The 22,757-nt window shown below is 43.6% G+C and overlaps 2 protein-coding genes across 6 annotated transcripts in view; one reads left to right on the top strand and one right to left on the bottom strand.

The window, feature by feature from the left end:
• Positions 1-11,507, top strand: part of LOC106613746 (serine/threonine-protein kinase STK11) — a 32,015-nt gene extending 20,508 nt beyond the window's left edge. For 3 of the 4 annotated variants that reach the window (XM_014216320.2, XM_014216319.2, XM_045687473.1), the window contains 2 exons: positions 8,470-8,755; positions 10,953-11,507. In XM_014216320.2, the coding sequence (XP_014071795.1) occupies positions 8,470-8,711 (242 nt within the window). In that variant the 3' untranslated portion in view covers positions 8,712-8,755; positions 10,953-11,507. The remainder of the gene's footprint in view (positions 1-8,469; positions 8,756-10,952) is intronic. The other variant, XM_014216318.2, reaches the window with a different exon arrangement.
• Positions 11,508-14,370: 2,863 nt separating this feature from the next.
• Positions 14,371-22,757, bottom strand: part of cbarpb (CACN subunit beta associated regulatory protein b) — a 54,047-nt gene continuing 45,660 nt past the window's right edge. For both annotated transcript variants that reach the window (XM_014216317.2, XM_014216315.2), the window contains 3 exons: positions 21,908-22,142; positions 18,757-18,955; positions 14,371-17,845 (listed from right to left, as the gene is read on the bottom strand). In XM_014216317.2, the coding sequence (XP_014071792.1) occupies positions 16,345-17,845; positions 18,757-18,955; positions 21,908-22,142 (1,935 nt within the window). In that variant the 3' untranslated portion in view covers positions 14,371-16,344. The remainder of the gene's footprint in view (positions 17,846-18,756; positions 18,956-21,907; positions 22,143-22,757) is intronic.

The raw sequence follows: 22,757 nt of genomic DNA, 5'->3' as shown, positions 1-22,757 counted from the left end.
GTATTGAATTAATACAAAAAGCCCACCAGGCATATTATATCAAAAGATAAGATGGAAACAGTGAAGATTAGATTGTATAGCATCTAGGAATCTAATCTGAAATTGGATTGTTCCTGTGTCCCTGTAATCTTCTGATTTGTTAACTGATAGCAGTACATTTGATAGATGCCATGATAAGACCACACAGCTATTTGCCTTTTTTTATTTTTTATTTTATGACTCATTCTAGTATGGGTTAGTTTTGGGTTAATGTTTTACTTTTCCCTATTGACTGCAGTGATTCGCCTACCTGAGTCATAATATAGAAGATTGGCCAAACCGCCTCCTCTCTTATAACCACTGTGAAGTTCAAAACACTAATTCAGCCATTCCTAGCCATTCTGTCTTCTTAGAGATAAGAAGGGATGGAAATTGTTTTCATTAGCTTTTTTATTATATTGGTTTTCAAGGAGATTACATTATTTATCTTTCCACAATAGACCTTTATGGGCTTGTTTGAACTGTGGTAATGTTTCCAATCGGTCCATACCCAATTACATGAGGACAGCATGCAGAGAGAGTATCCATCATTCTTTAAATTTTTTTCCTTTCAATTCACTATTTCCTGGCAGTCTTTCATTAAGCGATTTGTCTGCCGTGGCTTCTTGTGCATTGTGTGTTGCCAATTAAAGTTAAGTCAATTTAAACCGGAAACTTGTTTATGTTCAGGGTACATTTTATTCCGTACTCTCCTCTTCAAAGGGAAGCACAAAAATATTATTTGTATTTTTGATTTGATTCACCACTGCTTCCTCTTGGGTGTCCTGTGGAGGGTATTTTGTGAAATTATACCCACTACCCTTTAGAGTCTGACCGATATATCAATTTACCGATATCTGCCAATATTGGCCTTTTTACCTCTATATCGGTATCGGACGATAAATCCACCGATAACTAATATATTTAATAAATAGGATGAAAAAAGGGAATCTTATGCTTATCTGAACACTTGCAGTCATTCTCATGTTATTCATTTCACAATGTAAGAAATCAACATTTGAAGCATATTTATTGGACAATTGCTGTTTTTGGATGGCAATTTATAAGAATTCAGTGTGGAAAACACTCTTTTTAATTTCTCTGACTCTGATCAAATAGAATATCGGCAAGTTTGTCCCCCCCAAAAATGGGTATCGGACCGAATTTTATTTTTTTCCCTCACCATCATCTGAGTCTGTTGTGTTTGCTCTCTGTGCCATGCTGGAGCTGTTACATTTGGAAAATAGGGCTTTAAAATAACAGGAATCACAGCGTGGCTTTGTAGGGCAATGCCTGTTGGGAGACTGATTTGTGAGAGAGGTGAACAACCGTGTGAGTGTAAGGGAACAACAGTGTGATAGAAATGTTCATTAGAATTTGTATCTGTCATATAGTAGTAGTCTTTTTATTTATTTATTTATTTATTTATTTTTTGCGCCCACCTCCCCAGTCTGAGCCTCCTGTACTGCACACCACACACTCCTGTATTCTCTCTCTCACTCTCTCACTCTCACGGTTGAAGCATTCTTAAGCAATTTAAGAACTCGTAAAGGATTTGTATGTGTGTAGGGATGCGTAGTACATAGCTGCTGCTCATTTAGGGCATAGAAACCACCCCAGCAGCACCCACTCATACTGTGCAACAATGCAACCCATTATAGAGGGAGCACAGCTTGACTGCATTAGAGAGGTGAGGTGTTTTAGAGAAAGAGAGGGAGGTGTATGTATGGCCTGGGGTGTATTTGACGTCAAACGTCCTAGTTTGTGACCCCGGCGTCAGCCTTGTGCTCATTTTGTGCATACACACACACACACACAACACTACCACCACCACGTATTTCAATGATTTCCGGAAACATAAAAATCCCCCCCTCTCCGCTCGCCGGTTTCATGAGCAGCAGTTCAAAATCGCCGATTAGAGAGTAGCGAGTGTTTTAAGTTGCCATGGCAACTAGGTGAGTCATCCTGCTGCAGTTCGTTAAGTCACTTGCACTGTATATCCCCCCTTCCTCTGCCTCCCCCTCTCTCTCTCTCTCCTCCCGCGCTCTCTGCTTTGACACTATGATTCTACCTGTTCTTTTGTCACCTTTGATGTTGTCAGAGAGGGGGTGACAGGCACAGGTCTTCACAGGTTAGCCATTGTTGGAGTAAAGGGGAGGTGAGGGGGAGGTTAATGAGGGCGAGCCCAGTGTCGCTGTGCTGCCTTTGATTACATATTTATGGCCCAGGCTAATCAGTAAGCCCAGTGTCGACAGCTTCACGGGGTTTAGAGCGAGGGCCCAGTCAGACTTCATTTAGCTGGTGTTCAATTACTGAGAGTGCTGGAAGCGCTTTGATTTCTGATTGAACAAGTCTAATAATGTGCAGATGTAAATTGTGGTTAATTATGGTGATGATTGTCGTTATGACCGGGGTTTTAGTCATCTTGTGCCTGGTGAACCTGTGTGCATAAATCAGGGTGACTTCATCGCCCCATTCATGAAAGGTCATGATTAATGATTATTAATGTCATGTAGTTTGCTTTGAGAAAATTGAGTTTTCTTTTCCCTTTTCAACTTGCATGTTTTACTAACCTGTTGCATACTTTATCTTGGTTCCTGAAGCAACATATCACAGAGATGTCATGTTCTGCTCTCTATAATGAAGCGAAACCAGTTCAGACAAGAAACTCGAGTGTTTGCCTCATCTGAGATGGCACCAATCTGATTCAAACATTTCCTACCTTTATGACAGTCTATTTAAGTTGACAAGTTCTGCACAAACATCCTAACTGAGCAATCTGGGAAGAAGGGCCTTGGTCAGGGAGGTGACCAAGAACCGAATGGTCACTGACAGAGCTCTAGAGTTCCTCTGTGGAGATGGGAGAACCTTCCAGAAGGACAACGATCTCTGCAGCACTCCACCAATCAGGCCTTTATGGTAGAGTGGCCAGACGGAAGCCACTCTAGAGTAAAAGGAACATGACAGCCCGCTTGGAGTTTGCCAAAAGGCACCTAAAGGACACAGACCATGAGAAACAAGATTCTCTGGTCTGTTGAAATCAAGATTGAACTATTTGGCCTGAATGCCAAGCATCACGTCTGGAGGAAACCTACGTTAAAGCATGGTGGTGGCAGCATCATGCTGTGGGGGTGTTTTTCAGCAGTAGGGACTGGTAGACCAGTCAGGATCGACAGAAAGATCAACGGAGCAAAGTACAGAGGTCCTTGATGAAAACCTGCTCCAGAGTGCTCAGGACCTCAGACTCACCTTCCAACAGGACAACGACCCTAAGCACACAGCCTAGACAATGCAGGAGTGGCTTTGGGACAAGTCTCTGAATGTCCTTGAGTGGCCCAGCCAGAGCCTGGACATGAACTCGATCGAACATCTCTGGAGAGACCTGAAAATAGCTGTGCAGCAACGCTCTCCAACCAACCTGACAGTGCTTGAGAGGATCTGCAGACAAGATAGGGAGGAACTCCCCAAATACAGGTGTACTAAGCTTGTAGTGTCATACCCAAGAGACTCTAGGCTGTAATCGCTGCCAAAGTTGCATCAACAAAGTACTGAGTAAAGGGTCTGACTACTTATGTAAATATGATCTTTCTATCTATACATACAGTTGAGGTCTGAAGTTTACATACACTTAGGTTGGAGTCAATTAAACTTGTTTTTCAACCACTCCAACAATTTCTTGTTAACAAACGATAGTTTTGGCAGGTCGGTTAGGACACCTACTTTGTGCATGACACAAGTAATTCTTCCAACAATTTGTTTACAGACAGATTATTTCACTTATAATTCACTGTGTCACATTTCCAGTCGGTAAGAAGTTTACATACACTAGGTTGACTGTGCCTTTTAAACTGCTTGGAAAATTCCAGAAAATGATGCCATGGCTTTAGAAGCTTCTGATAGGCTAATTGAAATCATTTGAGTCAATTGGAGGTGTACCTGTGGATGTATTTCAAGGCCTACCTTCAAACTCGGTGCCTCTTTGCTTGACATCCATGGAGAAATCAAAAGAAATCAGCCAAAACCTCGGAAAGAAAATTGTAGACCTCCACAAGTCTGGTTCATCCTTGGGAGCAATTTCCAAACGGCTGAAGGTACCACATTCATCTGTACAAACAATAGTACGCAAGTATAAACACCATGGGACCATGCAGCCGTCATACCGCTCAGGAAGGAGACGCGTTCTGTCTCCTAGAGATGAACGTACTTTGGTGCGAAAAGTGCAAATCAATCCCAGAACAACAGCAAAGGACCTTGCAAAGATGCTGGAGGAAATGGGTACAAAAGTATCTATATCCACAGTAAAACGAGTCCTATATCGACAACCTGAATGGCCGCTCAGCAAGGAAGAAGCCACTGCTCCAAAACCGCCATAAAAAAGCCAGACTATGGTTTGCAACTGCACATGGGGACAAAGATCGCACTTTTTGTAGAAATGCCGCCTGGTCTGTTTGGCGATAATGACCATTGTTATGTTGGGGGGAAAATGGGTGAGGATTGTAAGCTGAAGAACATCATCCCAACCGTGAAGTACGGGGGTGGCAGCACCATGTTGTGGGGGTGCTTTTCTGCAGGAGGGACTGGTGCACTTCACAAAATGGATGGCATCACGAGGAAGGAAAATTTATATGGATATTTTGAAGACACGTCTCAACATCAACTGCGTGAATCAGGCTTTCATGGTCGAATTTCTGCAAAGAGGCCACTACAAAAAAGATACCAATAAGAAGAAGAGACTTGCTTGCGCCAAGAAACACAAGCAATGGACGGTAGACCGGTGGAAATCTGTTCTTTGGTCTGATGAGTACGAATTTGCGATTTTTGGTTCCAACTGCTGTCTTTGAGACGCAGAGTAGGTGAACGGATGATCTCTGCATGTGTGGTTCCCACCGTGAAGCATGGAGGAGGTGTGATGGTGTGGGGGCGCTTTGCTGGGGACACTCAGTTTGTGATTTTATTTAGAATTCAAGGCACACTTAACTAGCATGGCTACCACAGCATTCTGCAGCGATACACATCCCTTCTGGTTTGCGCTTAGTGGGACTATCATTTGTTTTTCAATACAAAACCTAGGAGGCTCATGGATCTCACCCGTTTCCATAGACTTACACAGTAATTATGACAACTTCCGGAGAAATTACGCCAACCTATCAGAGCTCTTGCAGCATGAACTGACATGTTGTCCACCCAATCAAAGGATCAGAGAATTAATCTAATACTAGCTACAGCTAGCTAGCACTGCAGTGTATAAAATGTGGTGAGTAGTTGACTCAAAGAGAGGGAATGACAATAGTTGAACAAATGTAATTCCTTTCAAAATGAGGAAGAAGCAAGAGGGGAAATAGAGATTTCATTTCTTTTTCAGTTTCACTTAACGTTACTTAGCTAGCAAATGCAGCTAGGTAGTTTAGCCTACTGAAAGAATCCCTCTGTTTGAGCAGGGTGTATGTTAGCTCACTGGCTTTGACTTTCCAACACAATGTAAGCTTTTGGTATTACAAATATATTACCACGAGGCCCGCTGGTGTACCCGCTTACTGACTGTACACTAACGTTGATGTAGGCTGTGTAGCGGTTCGGTGCCTGGTCACATACAGCTGATGTGTTGTCCACACATGAAGAGAAAAGGTGAGAGGAGAAGAGTGCATAGAGTGAATACAACGTGGCTGCTATGATCAGGGGTGTATTCATCCACCGATTCTGTTGAAAAACGTTTCTTAAACTGAAGTAAACAAAACGGGATGAAAATGCCTGAATTTGTCCAATAGAAACTCATTTGCAAGCTAGATGCAGGCAAGATTGTGCAAGGCGGTATATAATGTGTAACTGTCTGTCACTGTGTCACCTCAAATTTCTCTTTCGACCTGTGTGCGCCTACGTTGTAAACTTTCATTCATAGGCTTGGTTGTGGCAACCTATAGGGAAAATTCGAGTATCGTGTAGTAGCCTAAACCTATTGATGTTACATTGAACTGGGTGAATGGAATATGAATGACAGTCATCCAATATGCTGTAATATAAATAAGGCCATGCTCATGAAAAAGCATTTGTCCTCACTTATCTTAATTCTTATAGCTCAAATCCCGTTAACGGGATTGATTTGACGACAACCGGTGAAATGGCAGAGCGCCAAATTCAAAAGAAAATTATAAAAAAATATTGAACTTTCATACATTCACAAGTGCAATACACCAAATTTTAAAGCTGAACTTCTTGTTAATCTAGCCACAGTGTCAGATTTCAAAAAGGCTTTACGGCGAAAGCAAACAATGCTATTATGTGAGGACAGCACCCCATCAAACAACACAGACAATCATATTTCATCCCGCCAGGCGCGACACAAAACTCAGAAATAACGATATAATTCATGCCTTACCTTTGACGAGCTTCTTCTGTTGGCACTCCAATATGTCCCATAAACATCACAAATGGTCCTTTTTTTGTTCGATTAATTCCATCGTTATATATCCAAAATGTCCATTTATTTGGCGCGTTTGATCCAGAAAAACACCGGTTCCAACTCGCGCAACATGACTACAAAATATCTCAAGTTACCTTTAATCTTTGTCCAAACTTTTCAAACAACTTTCGTAATACAACTTTAGGTATTTTTTTTACGTAAATAATCGATAAAATTTAAGATGGGATAAACTGCGTTCAATACCGGAGGAAAACAAAGTGGAGCGTGCTTTTCAGGTCACGCGCCTCTATCAAACAATACACTTCCCTCGAGCCTCATTCTAAACAGGGCTACTTCTTCATTACACAGAGGAAAAACATCAACCAATTTCTAAAGACTGTTGAAAACCAGTGGAAGCAATAGGAACTGCAAGCAACTGCCTTAGAATTATGGATTCTCAATGAAAAACCATTGAAAAGACTGACCTAAAAAAAGAAAAATCCTGGATGGTTTGTCCTCGGGGTTTTGCCTGCCAAATAAGTTCTGTTATACTCACAGACATCATTCAAACAGTTTTAGAAACCTTAGTGTTTTCTATCCAAATCTACCAATTATATGCATATCCTAACTTCTGGGCCTAAGTAGCAGGCAGTATATTTTGGGCACACTTTTCATCCGGACGTGAAAATGGCGCCCTCAAGCCATAAGAAGTTAAACAACACTGACCGCCACTGCGTAATATGTGGTAGGCTATGTATTGTATAACAGCGCAATCATTTTAATTCTTTTTTCTTTCGGGCTTGGGCTCATATATAGGCATAAGCCCTGATATTTGTATGGGTGTTCTACATGCAATGTCTTAAAGGCTTTTGAATGAATCATCACCTTAGAAAGCGCTGTCCATTTCATTGTGTTTGGCTTTCAAACAACCATGTTTTCCATTCAGATCCAACCTGTTGTTGAACTTTTCTTCAAATTGATAATCACAGATGTAACAAAATGTAGCCTAATGGTGAGTTTTTTTAAAGCATGATACTGTTTTAATGATAAGTGTTTGATGTGATTTTTAGATCGCATTTGCATTAACGTCAGAGTGGTTAGAAGGACAATAGAGCCCTGAGTATCAGGCCATTCGTAACCTGATGGTCATTAGTGAATTGGATAGGCCTACTACCAACACATGTCCCGAGTGCATGAGAAAAGATTTTTGAGTCACGTGGAATTTGACTGCAGTCATGACTCCTGGTGTGGTGGTAATACTGTCACCGCAACAGCCCTAACTCTACATTAGGGTTTCCCAGACATGGAAGCATAGTCTTGGACTAAAAAACAAGACTGGTGGGAATACTGTTCGCGTCTGGAGGATTTGATTTGGCAAGCGGACCCAAATGTGCTCAGTCACTACTTAAGCTAAAGCCCACCTCACCTTAGTTTTGCAAGAATTTTTGTAACTTTAGAAGAACTACATCTAAAATAAAGCAGGCTGTTTTTGGTTGTGCTGAGTTTCCCACATAGAAGAAATGGCATGAAACGCTTTGGCATTAATTAGTAAATGTATTCTCTTTAGGTGAGACATTTTACATTTTCAGGGATATGTGCAATTCTTGTCTATGTTTGAATGCAGCGTTTTATTTCTATGCTACATTTGCTAATACAATTATATTGGGAGCGACCCTGAACAGTCTCTTTTGTAAAAATGCAAACGGCTGAAGAACACAGTAAAAATATGCTTACATTTAGTAAAGGTCTCCCAACAGTTTTTGCCCGTCTACAAACTTTCTTCAAGGTTGCTCAGTGCTCACCTCCCCCATTATCTCGGGTCACTCTGACCTGTTACTAACAGTGTGGAGGAAAAACGTCCTAGACCTAATGATTTAAGGGCATTTTTTTCATTTCCGCCTAATGGTTTGGGGGAGTAAGTTGATCCCAGATCTGTGCATAAAGATGACTTCCACCAGGAGTCTAACCTGATGGCTGACAGCGTATGTTTCTCTGAGTCAGCTTAGACCACTGACCTCCAACCTCTAATTCTCGTCTCTGTGTTCTCTCCCCAGGTCGGGTGCATGAGGATGGGCTGGAGCAGAACGGGCACCAGGGGGGTTGTGTGGGGCCGGGACTGGGGCTCAGGACCCTATGTGTGAACGGTACAGAGACAGACCAGGACCACTACCCAACCACCAGCAGGACCAGGTCCCGATCAGAACGCCTCTCCTCCTCCTCCTCCTCCAACCCCTCACGCAAAGGAGTGTCCACCTACAGCCGCATCCGCAAGCTGTCCAACTGCAAGCAGCAATGAGGGCAGCCCCTGGACCCCCAGCCCTGAACACATATACTGGACAGGTGAGGAGGAGGCGGCATTGGGAGAGTGTTTAACAGCTGTACAATATGGTGTAGTTTAGACCTTGTGGCATCCCTGTGACCTTCAGAAGATAATGCTACTAAATCCAAGTAAGATGACATTTTTATCAATTTAACTGAGATGACATAGTCCTTTGATCCCCTCCTGAAACCTACAGCTAACTGTATACAAAAAAGCAAATGGAGGTAAGATTCTGGCTACACGTCTGCCTGGTGTAATTACGCATGTGTGCCTTGATTGTCTTCCAAGTTGCTCTCAAGGTAAAAAAAACACAGGCCTGAGGAGTCTAATTATGGAGCCGAACAGTAGAGTGGCGTCTCCAGGGAAGGAGAGGAGAGGGAGGAAGGCTCGGTTATTGGAGAGGCAGGATTGGGCTGGTTGACGCAGCGTATGGTGCTAGGGACGGGGTGGGGTTGGAAGAGCCCTGACTGACGCTGATGCTCTCCTCTGTATGGATGGAGAGCAGGAGTGTGTGGGCGGACTGCGTGGGAGGGAGATGCAGCATAATCTTCTTTCTAGGCTTCTCTCCTCTCTTCCTATTTTCCCCCCTCTCTCTGTGTTCCCCCCCGAGGCACCTGCTCATTCATGTGGGTTCCCCTCTTTCTCCCTCCCTGTCTCTTTCTTTCTCTCCCTATGAGTCATTGCTGAGAACGGGCTCTGACTCTTTAACAAGCTCCCCCTGCCTCACGCCTCACATTCCTCTTTCTGAAGGAAAAATTAAGGATCCCATCATGCACTCCTGCCTGGTTAACAGGTTCATACAAATGCATTGCATCTCCTGAGCCAATAGGGGATTCTGATGCTAATTTGAAGAATATCCCTTCCTAACAAACATGTTGCCCGTTTTATGACAATTTACAAAATTGTGATCGTGCTATATGCAACACATTTAACATATTTGTTAAAATAATTATATAATACAGTACCCCTGGGAAATGATTTTATTGGCATATTTGAAACGCCACATCTACAGTACTGTAGGAAATTGAAGATGACATCATTTGCAACCTATTGGTTGTTGTCTTCAGTCACATGGATGGATCTGGGACCACAGCTAATCAGTGAGAAATGGAATAGCCGTTTAATAGTAAGAGGGAACCGAGCGGCATCCTTTCTGACTCATGGGCAGGCAGGCATCTCCCACACATTCTGCTAGTGCCTGGACTCTGCTCCACTCTTAGGAGTCGATCAGGAAAGAGCCTTAGGGGGGGAGTGTGTGTGTGTGGGTGGAGAGGGATCACACTCCTCTGCAGCATCTTCTCAGAGACATCCAAAAACACTGAGCTGCCTTTTCTCAATAAGGAGGAGAAGGGTGGAGGAGGATGGAGAAGGGGACACCATCCAATCTATATTAGTTTGTGCAGCAAATAACTCGCAGCACAGCTGAGACTGGGCCTAATGGACTGGACAGGATATTGTTTTTGGTAAAAGACGGGCCATTCCAGGTACTGGCTGCAGTCTGGAGTCTGCTGTCTGACAGAGTCCAGCAGTAACAGCTGGGGGGGGTCTCCCACTCACTGCAAATGGCCACATTCTTACAGCACCAACTGAGGGGAGAAGCAATACAGATGCAGAATCCTATCCATACAATCTTGGTTCTATTGTTCTTTTAGACTGTGAAACTATGTGAATCCTCCATTATTCAGACTAATACTACGTGAATCCTCTATTATTCAGACTAATACTACGTGAATCCTCTATTATTCAGACTAATACTACGTGAATCCTCTATTATTTAGACTAATACTACGTGAATCCTCTATTCTTTAGACTAATACTACGTGAATCCTCTATTCAGACTAATACTACGTGAATCCTCTATTATTCAGACTAATACTACGTGAATCCTCTATTATTCAGACTAATACTATGTGAATCCTCTATTATTCAGACTGTAACACTGTGAATCCTGCATTATTTAGACTAATACTACGCGAATCCTCTATTCAGACTAATACAATGTGAATCCTCTATTATTCAGACTAATACTACGTGAATCCTCTATTATTCAGACTGTAATACTATGTGAATCCTGCATTATTCAGACTGTAATACAATGTGAATCCTCTATTGTCATCTCTAACTGTATTGTGCAAATGTTTAATTGAGGGGTGCTGATAACTCATTGAGTAATACTGTAAATGATTGTAGCTAATTGTCGGTTTTTGATTCCCTCAGGTTTGTGTTCTCTATTTTCCAGCTCCCTGACGTTGGGGAGATGAATGTTTTGACAGCCTGGTCTGCAGCATGCAATAACAGGACATGATGCACTACAGTGGTTGATTTCACTAGTTATTTTCTGTCTGACGACTGACAACGTGATGATGTAAGAGTGAAGCTCCAGAGAGAAATGGAGAAGAGGCTAGGACTTACCCCCTTCTGCAAATCATACTGGGAATCCCACCCCTCACTGTATGAATGTAGCTCGTTTTAGACTACTATACTGTTTATCCTACAGTTACTCTGTATTAAAGCGCACATTGTGATGTGTATTGAATGACATGGATCATTTCAATAAACTACAATATTTGTAACGGTAATAATTATGATCATTTAATAAAAAATGCATTAACGGCATATGCAGGCGAAAGGGAACTATAGTCAAGCCAAGTATACATAACTATTCAAGAATGTTGTTGCTTTAGATTTTTTTGCATCTTTAGTTTTGTTTTGGTGTTTTAGTCCCCAAAATGGGTTTTAATGATTATTTATATAAAATGCACCCCAACCTCACCAGCTGTTTGTTCTGTGATTTCTCTTTATTTGTGGCTGTATTATAAATAAATGTATCTTGTCAATCAAACAATAGGCAGTGTGAAACTTTCTAACCGACTCATCCCCAGGCTCTAGGTTCGAGAGCGAGCCAGTTGATGGACGAGATAAATTGACATTTCACTGAGATATCAGTTCCTTAACAAATTTTGGTCGGTTTTTCACTTGTTCAGATTTGTCATCCTCATTGAAAGCAAGTCTAAGAAGCGTTAGATCTGTTCTATATCGCTATTCCTATGCTTCCCGTTAAGTTTCGTTTTTGCATCTTTTGCTTTAGGTTTTGTACACCAGTTGAAACCACTATTTGGTACAATGATTGATTCTCTACGCTATACTTGCTTGTTTTGTCACATATAAAAATAGGTGAACTATTATAATTTTTGCAACCGGGAAATGACAATGATTTCTGCATAGTGCATCTTTTAAGGAACATCTGTATTTGCTCATACTAGTGTGCTGCTGCAGTCAAACCTGCAGGTTCCTCTGGCACTACAACACTATACTGCAGATTGCTTCACCTTGACTTTGATGTATTATTCTGATTGGTGTATTGGCTGGTGGGAGGGTGGGCTGCAGCCTACTTTGATAAGATGATATGTGGCTCCTGCTGTGATGGGCTTGTTTTTAGTGGAGCTGGCCTGGCCACTATTCATCTGAACTGTCAAACCTTGTACTGAACTGGACCATCCCTGAGAGGGATGTTCACACAGACCAAAAAGGCTACCCCTACCCCAACACTGCATCTTTTATAAATCCAAGGGCAAAAGCGAACAGAAGTCCTAGTTTTGCTGCAGGTTGGTAAATAAATCCACACTGTATTAGTGGTTGATCATAGCAATAAAGACTTAAATCATTGGAGTAAAGCTATTGGGGAATCTGATGTAATGCTGGCTTTTTTTTATTCTGTCATATTTGCTGATGTAGCGTTGGTGATGCAGTTCTTACAGAGGTTGAGACTGCTGTCCTACTTTCACTCTGCTTTGCAATTGATTGGGAACCCTAATCACTGTGGAGTCATTCATTGATGTGCACGGGCTCTGGTGCATATTAACAGCTCCACACACCGTCAGACCCTCAACACCTGAAATGAACAACACACGGAGTGGGATGGAGAAGAGGGAGGATAGTGTTGCAGTCCCCTTGTCTTCCTCTTCTTCCCACTCTTTTTGCTTTGGAGTACCATTAAATGAGACACAACCATTAATGCCTTATTCATTTATTTACTTGTTGGAAAACCCCCAAATAACAGATTAATTGTTTGGTCCCTCAAGTCTCATATAAATCTGGGTCAACAAATCAGTTATTTATAAAGCTCAACTTTAACTAGTTTGAGAAATGTAGCAGTTATAACAATCAGGAATACAGAAATAGATTGTATATTTTTCTCTTTCATGGAAATAAATCTCAATTGTAGATTATTAGTTAGCATGGCATGACTCCTAAACAAAGGTAGATTCCATAGAATGCAAAACCTCTAGTACCAGTGCTGATTTAAATGTCTTCTGTCGACCGACGACCATGGAATCATTCATTTGGTGCAGTAGTTCTGAGAAATCATGAATATATGAACTAAAATGGTTAATTATCATGCAAACCTATGCACAGTAATGCGTCAATGCATTGGACAGGCTACTTGTGTACAAAACGTCTTTCACCACAGTGTCCCCAGTTACGTCTACACCTAATAAGAGACTACACTAGTTCCTGCAACATTGTGCTTGTATACACAACAAAGTTAATCTTTGTACAAATGTACTAATTTGTTTGCGCCTCTAGTCTTTTTCATTAAGTTGGTGTTGTCACCCCCTTGCTAAGTCCAGAAATGATGCACCATTCCTCTCATTACTGACAAGAATCAGAGAATGCTGAGTAACCAGTAACCTCAAAGGCATCTGATCTTGTTTGTTCCCAAGGGTGACTGGCGGAAGGATCCGTCTCCTTCCTTGACGTTCTAACACCTCCATAAAAGGCACCTGGTAATGACACAAAATGGTGCTGAGACATGTGAAGCCCCTGGGTTTCTTTCCCATGGTGACATAATGTTCACTATCTGATGTGTGGGCTATGTGAAGTAGGTGAGACCAGCTTTCATCTTGACCAGCACCAGCTTTCATCTTGGCCATTGTTCCCCTAATGAGTTAAGGTACCTTCTGCCTGTGAGTCCACTCAGCTATAACAAGGAGCTATCTGATGTCCCTATTAGAGGAAACATATCTGATTCACCGGGCTGTGAAGTAGCACGGTCACACCCAAAAGGAGGAAAATGAAAGCTAGACATATCTTCCTCTTTTCCATTTACGGCAATTTCTCTATCTTCATAGTGTTACACCCTCAGCAAGAGATCAGGCAGAGTGGACTACGGGAGGGGGACTCCCCTTCATTTTTGATCAAATATTCCTGCTGATTGTGGGATGTAGGAGAAGCAGACTCCCAGCCACTACACAGTTAAGTGCAAAATAGTTTCCAAGGTAATTCTGGAACGGGCGTGCCATTCCTTGCCTTCTTTTGGCACATAAGACATAATCTGATAATGGGGTTATACTTGAACGGCATTGGGTTGCAAAGTCCACACAGAGGATGTCAAAGGAGAAGATGTGGAATTTGCTCCAAATAACAACTTTGTTCTGGTTTGGTAACGGACAAGAAGTGCAGTCCTTATAGCCCAGAGGGATGCGCTGCTGCATTATCAACTTTCACAGGAGAAGGAGGGGAAAGAAAAGAAAGTGAGCAAACAAATAAAGCCTGTTTGGTAAACCCATGCACAAGAAACTATGCCTTTATGAATAAATTCAATAAACGCAAATGACTGCGAGGGCAACATCGGTCCCATTCCAAGCTTTAATTTAAACCTTTACAGCTATAGACCAGCACTAACCAACACTGTTGGGGGAGGCCAAGGGAGCCTTTGATGTGTGATTCTAACAGAGTTGTCAGCAGGGGTTGGAACAAAGGAACAACATTTTTCAAGGAACAGATGGAACCTGGAACGAAAGTGATCCTTACTGTTCTAGAACAGAACTGTTCTTTTTAAAAGCTTTGGAACCGATTAATGACGTTATTTTACATTCCAGGCATTTTTTTTCTAGTCCCACAACAAAATGTCTATGCAAAGCCCTCACTCTGTCACTCAAACTTATTCCAGTGTCTGCCTGCAAGCTGAAAATCTTTGTGTGTGTGTGTGTGTGTGTGTGTGTGTGTGTGTGTGTGTGTGTGTGTGTGTGTGTGTGTGTGTGTGTGTGTGTGTGTGTGTGTGTGTGTGTGTGTTAGTTACCTGCCCCTCTCCTCTCCAAAGCATAGGCTACTGTACTGAGGTTACAAGCTTGATTCAGAAGTCGGGAGACCTTTTAGATTAGCTAGAAAATAATGGATTAACTTTTTCAATGCTAGTTAAGGATACTATAGGCCTAGTTATCATGTTTCATGTCAAATTTATTAACTACAAAAAATGTTTTTAATTATGGTGTGGCTCTGCACACACTAGCTTGTCAGCTAGCTATCTCGAAGGACATTCAAAGTTCCTCCATAGAAGCCGCTCCTCCGTAGGTATAATTCTGTTGACCTAATTCAGATAATGCATTTCATAACAAGATGCCCAGCACTTCAACCTTCTCTCGCTCTCTCCACCCGCAAAAGCTTTGTCGCATCTTGCACCATAGGCTACACTTGCCTGTCCATCACGCATGTAAACAACTAGCTTGCCTGCTCTGTCTGCACTGATTGGTGCAGACAGTCATTCAATAAGATAAATGTAAATAAATGATTTGACAGGTTAAAAAAGGAACAATATAAACCAGTAATTTTTTTAGGGGTTCTAAACTGTTCAGAACTTTTTTGCTGGTCGGAACAGTGGAACAAAATGAAAAATTACCGGTTCTGTTCAAAACTAAACAATTGGAACAATTTTTTTGGTTCCAACCCCTGGTTCAGTAACATTTGAGATCCCTCCATTAGCTAACAAGGTATTTTTGGCACAGAAATTAGGTAAAAGCCTGTCATTTAAGTTGCTCTCACCCTGGCCTCCAATATCCCACTTATTACAGTCACAACCAGAGTGAAATATAAAACAAGCATAGACACATTTAAATGAAATGTGTCAATAAATGCAAAGGCATTGAACAACATGTCCTAACAACCATCACTTTTCTGGAAAGCAGTAAGACATTTTTTTTTATAGAAACATGAGGCCAGACATTAAACAACAAGGATACTTGATGAAGAATATTCTCTGATCCAGTGTGGATATGACGAGGTGGTCCTAATATGGATACTGCAATTTATTTGGTGTCCAAATTAGGACAGCATCTTCATACCCATTTAATGAGTGTTTATGAGAAAAACAAATTGCATTTTCAAATTCATGGTCTGATCTGTTTCTGTTCCTAGTACCATAGATTCTGATTCAATTACATCACATTACAATTAAGCCTAGGCCTATCAGTCTAGACTGGCCTATTACGCCCAGAAACTTTGTATCCAGATCTTGAGATGACTTCAAGTCTAATAGCACCTAGTTTCACAGTGGATAGACTAGTGCAGAGGGCATACTGGCTCTTTACATCGTCACTTCTCTAAGAGGAGAAAGGAATCACAGCAGTAAGAGACACTATGGTACTGTAAATACTATCTAGGGGTGTATTCTTCAAATGGCCTACATGATACTGTATAGTGTAGCCTGTTTTCTTGTTACTGGTCTGGGATCAGCTGATTCAGACAGATAGAGAAATTGTAGTTACCCGGCGTAGACTAAAATCAAATGAAACAAAATATCAGGGAGGAGTGGAGGAGGACTGGAGACATGCTACACTGGGCTGTGGTCTGGGGAGGCGTGAACGACCTTCACCACACACTCTGTCACCGCCGCTGTGTCCTTGGTCCGTCGCAGGCCTGTGTACAGCCGCTCGTCCAGAGTGGCGCTCAGCTTGTCCGTCAGCTCGGTTGTGATGGTCTGTCGGCCGTTGCCCGTGTCAGGAGGCTGGGGGGGATCCTCAGGGGGGTGTACCACCTGCCTAGTGTCTTCCTGGGGGTCAGGCTGCTCCCCTAGCTGGCCCTCTCTATCCGGAACAGTGGGAGGGGAACAGGATGCCCTCCCTTCCAGGTCTCTAATGGTCACGGTGCTGCTGCCACAGCTACTGCTGGGACTCGCCCTCCTCCTGTCTCCTTCCTCCACCTCTCCTGCCCCTCCCGCCACCACCGCCTCTGCCTTTGGCGTCTGGGGGGTACTGGGGGCCCCCTCGCTGGCCTCCTCATCAGGCGCACTGACGATGCGTGGCAGTGTGCTGTGGAAGCCCGTGTCCAGAGGGTAGTTGACGCTATCGCCTCGTCGCAGGGGGTTCCGCTGCCTCTCAAAGGAGTGGTACTGGTAGCGAACGCCCGGGTCACTGTACTGCTTGTTGCGCTGCCACTGTTTGCGGAGGTGGATGCGCGAGCGATGTTTCCTCGGTGACTCCTGCTGGTCGAACTGGGGGTCGTGGCGGAGGAACTCATGGAAGAGCGCGTCAGTTTTCTTGTCGATGCTGTAGTCGCGGCGGTGTAATGATAAGGGTGGGTGGGAGTGCGGCTGCGCCTCTCGTGGAGTGAACATCTGCCCATATGGAGACCAGCCCAGGGGAGACCTGGACGTTTCTATTGCGATGCCGCCCGTCGCCCCCACCAGCATCTCCTCGCCTGGCTCTTCCTCGAAGATGCGGGCCTCGAAGCTCTCGCCCACTGTGCCAGTGCGCCCTGCACTGGTGAAGTAGTGTCTCTTCTCCAGGGCCGTCCTGTCTATACTGCCACTACTGCCAAACAGTCTCAACTCCTCTGGCGCCCGTGATGGAACCTCTATAGACATATAGCCACTGTCCATCTGCATGAGCTTACGGTTCCCTGACTCCCCGTCACTAACCCTCTCTGACACCACACTGTCCTGCTTCCCCCCTTTCTTCTTCTCTTCCTTCTCCTCTCCCATCCCATCATCCACAGGCAGCTCTACATCCCCTTCGGGTTCATCCCCGATGTCCTGGGAGGGGTTACTGGGCAGCTCCCCCCTCTCGGTCCGGCCCCCCAGGGAGCTGACACTGTCGGCGTCGCTGCGAACGGAGTCCCTGTCGTTGTTGATATGGTCTGAGGAGCCGTACTGCTCTAGAGAGGCCCGGAGCGTCCAGATGTCTCTGTACAAGGCCTGGTGGTCTGAGGCCAAGCTCTCCTGTCTATAGTCCCCTAGGCTCGCTGCCTCGTCCTGGGGCTCCGGGGACAGGCCGATCAACCCTGGTACCTGGCCCCTGCTGCAGCTGGGCTCCACCTCCACCTCCACCTCTAACCTGCGTTGACACACACACACGTACAAAGACAGGCGCGCGCACGCACGCACGCACGCACGCACGCACGCGCACACACACAGTGCAACAGTCAGTCACAGAACACCCATACACAGATCTGATGTCTGATGTTTGAGTATGTTTGCAGCCACTGTGATTACAAGTGATCACCATGACTTCTTATGGTTGTAGCATGTTTTCCACAAACCACTGAACTGCAATGCACCAATGTCATGTGTTTTGCAAATGTGTAGAATTTCCCTACATTGTGATTTTACTGGTCCCAGTTAGTTATCCATTAGAAGCATGACATATGGCTTGCATTATGTTAGCAACTATGCATGTTCAGGAATCAACATGAATACTTTCAGCTTCCAGCACTGTAGAAGAAACAAATATGGATTGGCTTTGATTATTACTTAAAAGCTGATCATATACAGTGGCTTGGAGAAATATAGAGAGAAATACATGGTTAAAGTGGTTTACAAAGTTATTTTTATTCAGTATATAAATACATATTTGTATTCCTTAAAATACATCACAGCTCTGCGTCCACAGTAACTTCAAGTAAGGGGGTCACTAATGGAAAATCTTAATTGCATACTGCTTGGGTCCCCTCGCGAGGAGAGGAGAGAGGATGCGAGGAGTTGGCAGTTGAGATTCTCCCATTGACCCCAAAAACTATTCCTGTCCATGACATCATCACTCTGCATCAGCGATGGAATGGGCTGGCTTGTTAAGCAGCTGTGGGTAAAAGTTCCCTTTAGGCACAGATCTAGGATCAGCTTACTCTCCTCAAATCCTAACCTTAACAGGAAAAACATACACAAAACTATCCATAATACTGTTAGTTACCGTATTGATGACTGAGGCAAAGCGGTGAGGTGGAAGGATGGCGAGGGAATTAAAGATACCTGCCGAGGGAGGGTGGTGGCTTGGAGGAAGAGGAGGGGGAGAGGAGGCGGGCGGAGGCGGAGGGGCTGGGGTGGTAGGTGACGTCCTGGGTGCGGGCGATGTACTGGATGAGGTCCATGTGGTGGGCGTCGTTATCCTCCTGGTCCATGCTCTCACTGGCGGCGCGCTGCCTCTGGAACTGCCTCCTCTTAGGGGACCCTGACACACAGGACAAAGCAGAGCAAACATTAGTCCAAGGCCACAGAGAGACATGGGATGTTGGCACCAACATTCACCATGGTATATCACGTTTCAAGTTGTATTAGGTGTATGAACGGGATACACATGGTAAACACCATCCAACGAAATGCTTACTTGCAGGTTCCTTCAAAAATAAGAAATAATAAAAGATAAGAATACAAACATAATGTAAATGTCTCAGTAGAATAGAAAACATTTTAGCATAAGTATAATACAGGAAGGCACAATTTATAGTCCAATATTTACATGCGTTTTGGGGGACTGGGGGCAAGTGTTTTAAATTGTGCAGTATTTAGCAATCATAATAAGAGTCTGGTAGCAGCAGTTGTGCTGTGTGTAGCATGAATACAGTGCCTTCAGAATATACTCATACCCCTGGACTTATTCCACAATTTGTTATGTTACAGCCTGAATTCAAAATGGATGAAATAGTTTTTTTTTTTACTCATCTACACACAAAACCCGATAATAACAAAGTGAAAACTTGTTTTTGACTTTCTTGCACATTTATTGACAATGAAATACAGAAATAGCTTTATGGGTAAGTCTCTCAGAGCTTTGCACACCTGGATTGTACAATATTTGCCCATTATTCTTTTCAAAATTCTTCAAACTGTCAAATTGACCACTCAGGAACATTCACTGTCTTCTTGGTAAGCAACTCCAGTGTAGATTTGGCCTTATGTTTTAGGTTATTGTTCTGCTGAAAGGTGAAATAGTCTCCCAGTGCCTAGTGGAAAGCCAACTGAACAAGTTTTTCCTCTAGGATTTTGCATGTGTTAGTTAAGCTCCATTACGTTTATCCTGAAAAACTCCCCAGTCCTTAAAGATTACAAGCATACCCATAACATGATGAAGCCACTACAATGCTTGAAAATATGGAGAGTGGGACTAAGTAATGTGTTGTATTGGATTTGCCCCAAACATATAGGTGAGCTACAAATGTATTGGGACAGTGACACATTTGTTGTTTGGTTCTGTACTCCAGCACTTTGGATTTGAAATGATACAATGACTAGGGGTTAAAGTGCAGACTGACAGCTTTAATTTAAGGGTATTTTCATCCATATCGGGTGAACCGTTTAAAAATTATAGCACTGTTTGTACATAGTCCCCACATTTTAGTGGACCAGAAAATTAATTTATGTGTATTTAAAGTGTATTTAAAGAAATTACATTGATGTGGAATTTACCATGATTATGCATAGTCCTGAATGAATCGGAGAAAAAAATGTATGAAATGTATGCATTCACTACTGTAAGTCGCTCTGGATAAGAGCGTCTGCTAAATGACTAAAATGTAAATGTAAAATGAATCGTGAATAATGATGAGTGACAAAGTTAGATGCACAAATATCATACCCCCCCAGAAATGCTAACCTCCCCTGTTATTGTAATGGTGAGAGGTTAGCATGTCTTATCTGCTTATGTACTGTACCAGTCAGCTGAAGAGACACCTGCTCGTCGAACATCTCATTCCAAAATCATGGGCATTAATATGAAGTTGGGAAGGCTTTCCACTAGATGTTGGAACATTGCTGCAAGGACTTGCTTCCCTTCAGCCACAAGAGCATTAGTGAGGTCGGGCACTGATGTTGGGCAATTAGGCCTGGCTCGCAGTTGGCGTTCCATTTCATCCCAAAGGTGTTCGATGGGGTTGAGGTCAGGGCTCTGTGCAGACCAGTCTAATTCTTCCACACCGATCTTGACAAACCATTTCTGTATAGACCTCGCTTTGTGCACGGGGGCATTGTCATGCTGAAACAGGAAAGGGCCTTCCCCAAACTGTTGCCACAAAGTTGGAAGCACAGAATCATCTACAATGTCATTGTATGATATAGCGTTAAGATTTCCCTTCACTGGAACTAAAGGGCCTAGCCCAAATCATGAAAAACAGACCCAGACCATTATTCCTCCTCCACCAAACTCTACAGTTGGCACTATGCATTAGGGCAGATAGCGTTCTCCTGGCATCCGCCAAACCCAGATTCATTCGTCAGACTGCCAGATGGTAAAGCGTGATTCATCACTCCAGAGAACACGTATCCACTGCTCCAGAGTCCAATAGCGGTGAGCTTTACACCATTCCAGCTGGCATTGCGTTCTTAGGCTTGTGTGTGGATGCTCGGCCATGGAAACCCATTTCACGAAGCTCCCGCTATACGCTTCAGCGGCCCCGTTCTGTGAGCTTGTGTGGCCTACAACTTCGCGGCTGAGCCGTTGTTGCTCCTAGATGTTTCCACTTCACAATAACAGCACTTACAGTTGATTGGGGCAGCACTAGCAGGGCAGAAATTTGACAAACTGACATGTTGGAAAGGTGGCATCCAATGACAGTGCTAAGTTGAAAGTCACTGAGCTCTTCAGTAAAGCCATTCTACTGCCAATGTTTGTCTATGGAGATTGCATGGCTTTGTGCACAATTTTATATACCTGTCAGCAACGGGGGTGATTGAAATAGCCAAATCCACTAATTTGAAGGAGTGTCCACAAACTTTTGTATATATAGTCTATTTGGGGGGTGTTAGTCCTGTGTGTTCTGTTGTTAGCTGTGTGTAGGGGGAGCAGGAGAGGGAGCAGTATTTGTGTGTTTGTGAGGAAAGCTGTGGGGAGGTTTCAGTTAGGCTCACAATGCCTTGGAAGAGAAGAGTCCTGCGTCATAAAGCCATCTGTCAGAGAGAGTGTGTGTGTGTGTGTGTGTGTAGTGTACACAACGCGCCTTGGCAGTTAAGTGAAGCTTCTTGCAGTTGGACCTCATTCTTAAGAAGCATTGTCTTTAAAATACAATTTGTACACTAAATTTGAGTACAAAGAACCATTTAAATGAGGCCGATGCTCCATCCATCATTCTGTACATACAGTAAGCCTGAAACATACTATACGTAAATATTAATAAGAAGTCTGTTCTACCTCTGGTGTCCAGACTAGAAGCCCGCTGGCTGCTGTCCAGCTTCCACTTCTTGATCTTGAAGTATGGGCTGGCCCCCTCTAGGCTGGCATGGCGCCTCAGCTTGGTGAAGAACTGCAGGACCGGGCCCTGCCCCACTCCCGCGCTAGGGGACGCACCCGTCACAGACGTCACCGACGCCCCCTCACTCAAAGACGAACTGCCCCCATTCCTGGAGCCAGAAACCATCACCTCAATCTGGGGGAGAGAGAGGGAAAGGAAAGGGAAAGGGGAAACCTAGTCAGTTGTACAACTGAATGCATTCAACCGAAATGCGTCTTCCGCATTTCACCCCACCCCTCTGAATCAGAGAGGTGCGGGGGGCTGCCTTAAATCGACGTCCACGTCAAGGAGGGGATATAAGGGAATTGTCCATATTGTATGGGCAGTAACGTTTTTGTAATTGTAATATGAAAGGTACTCAACACCTTAAAGAAAAAATGTAAGTTGATATAAAAATGAGTTTATTTACTCGCTCTCCTCCCAAAGTTAAGAAACAAAAATGTGAACATTTTCCATACAACAGTTAACTTTCTCCTATCTACCACGGAGAAGGAAGTGGGGCCGGTGAACAGCCAGGAGCGATGAAGAGATGTGGGGAGCAGTGGTGTCTGTAATCTTCCCCGAACAAGGCCTTTCCAGAGTCTCTCCCTTGTTTACCCATCATCCTCCACCACTGAGGATGCACATGCTTTACTCCTCCTCTAAGGGTTCAGAGGCTTCATGATGACGTCTAGGCTCCAACGTTTCCAGACCAATTAATACTCGTGATTAGCGGCTAACTGTATTCCATAGTTAAATTAGGATTTTAAT

Source organism: Salmo salar, chromosome ssa10 (assembly GCF_905237065.1).
Source record: "Salmo salar chromosome ssa10, Ssal_v3.1, whole genome shotgun sequence".
Classification (NCBI taxonomy): domain Eukaryota; kingdom Metazoa; phylum Chordata; class Actinopteri; order Salmoniformes; family Salmonidae; genus Salmo; species Salmo salar.
The sequence above is the reverse complement of the archived record's forward strand: the minus strand, read 5'-3'. Positions and strand labels throughout refer to the sequence as shown.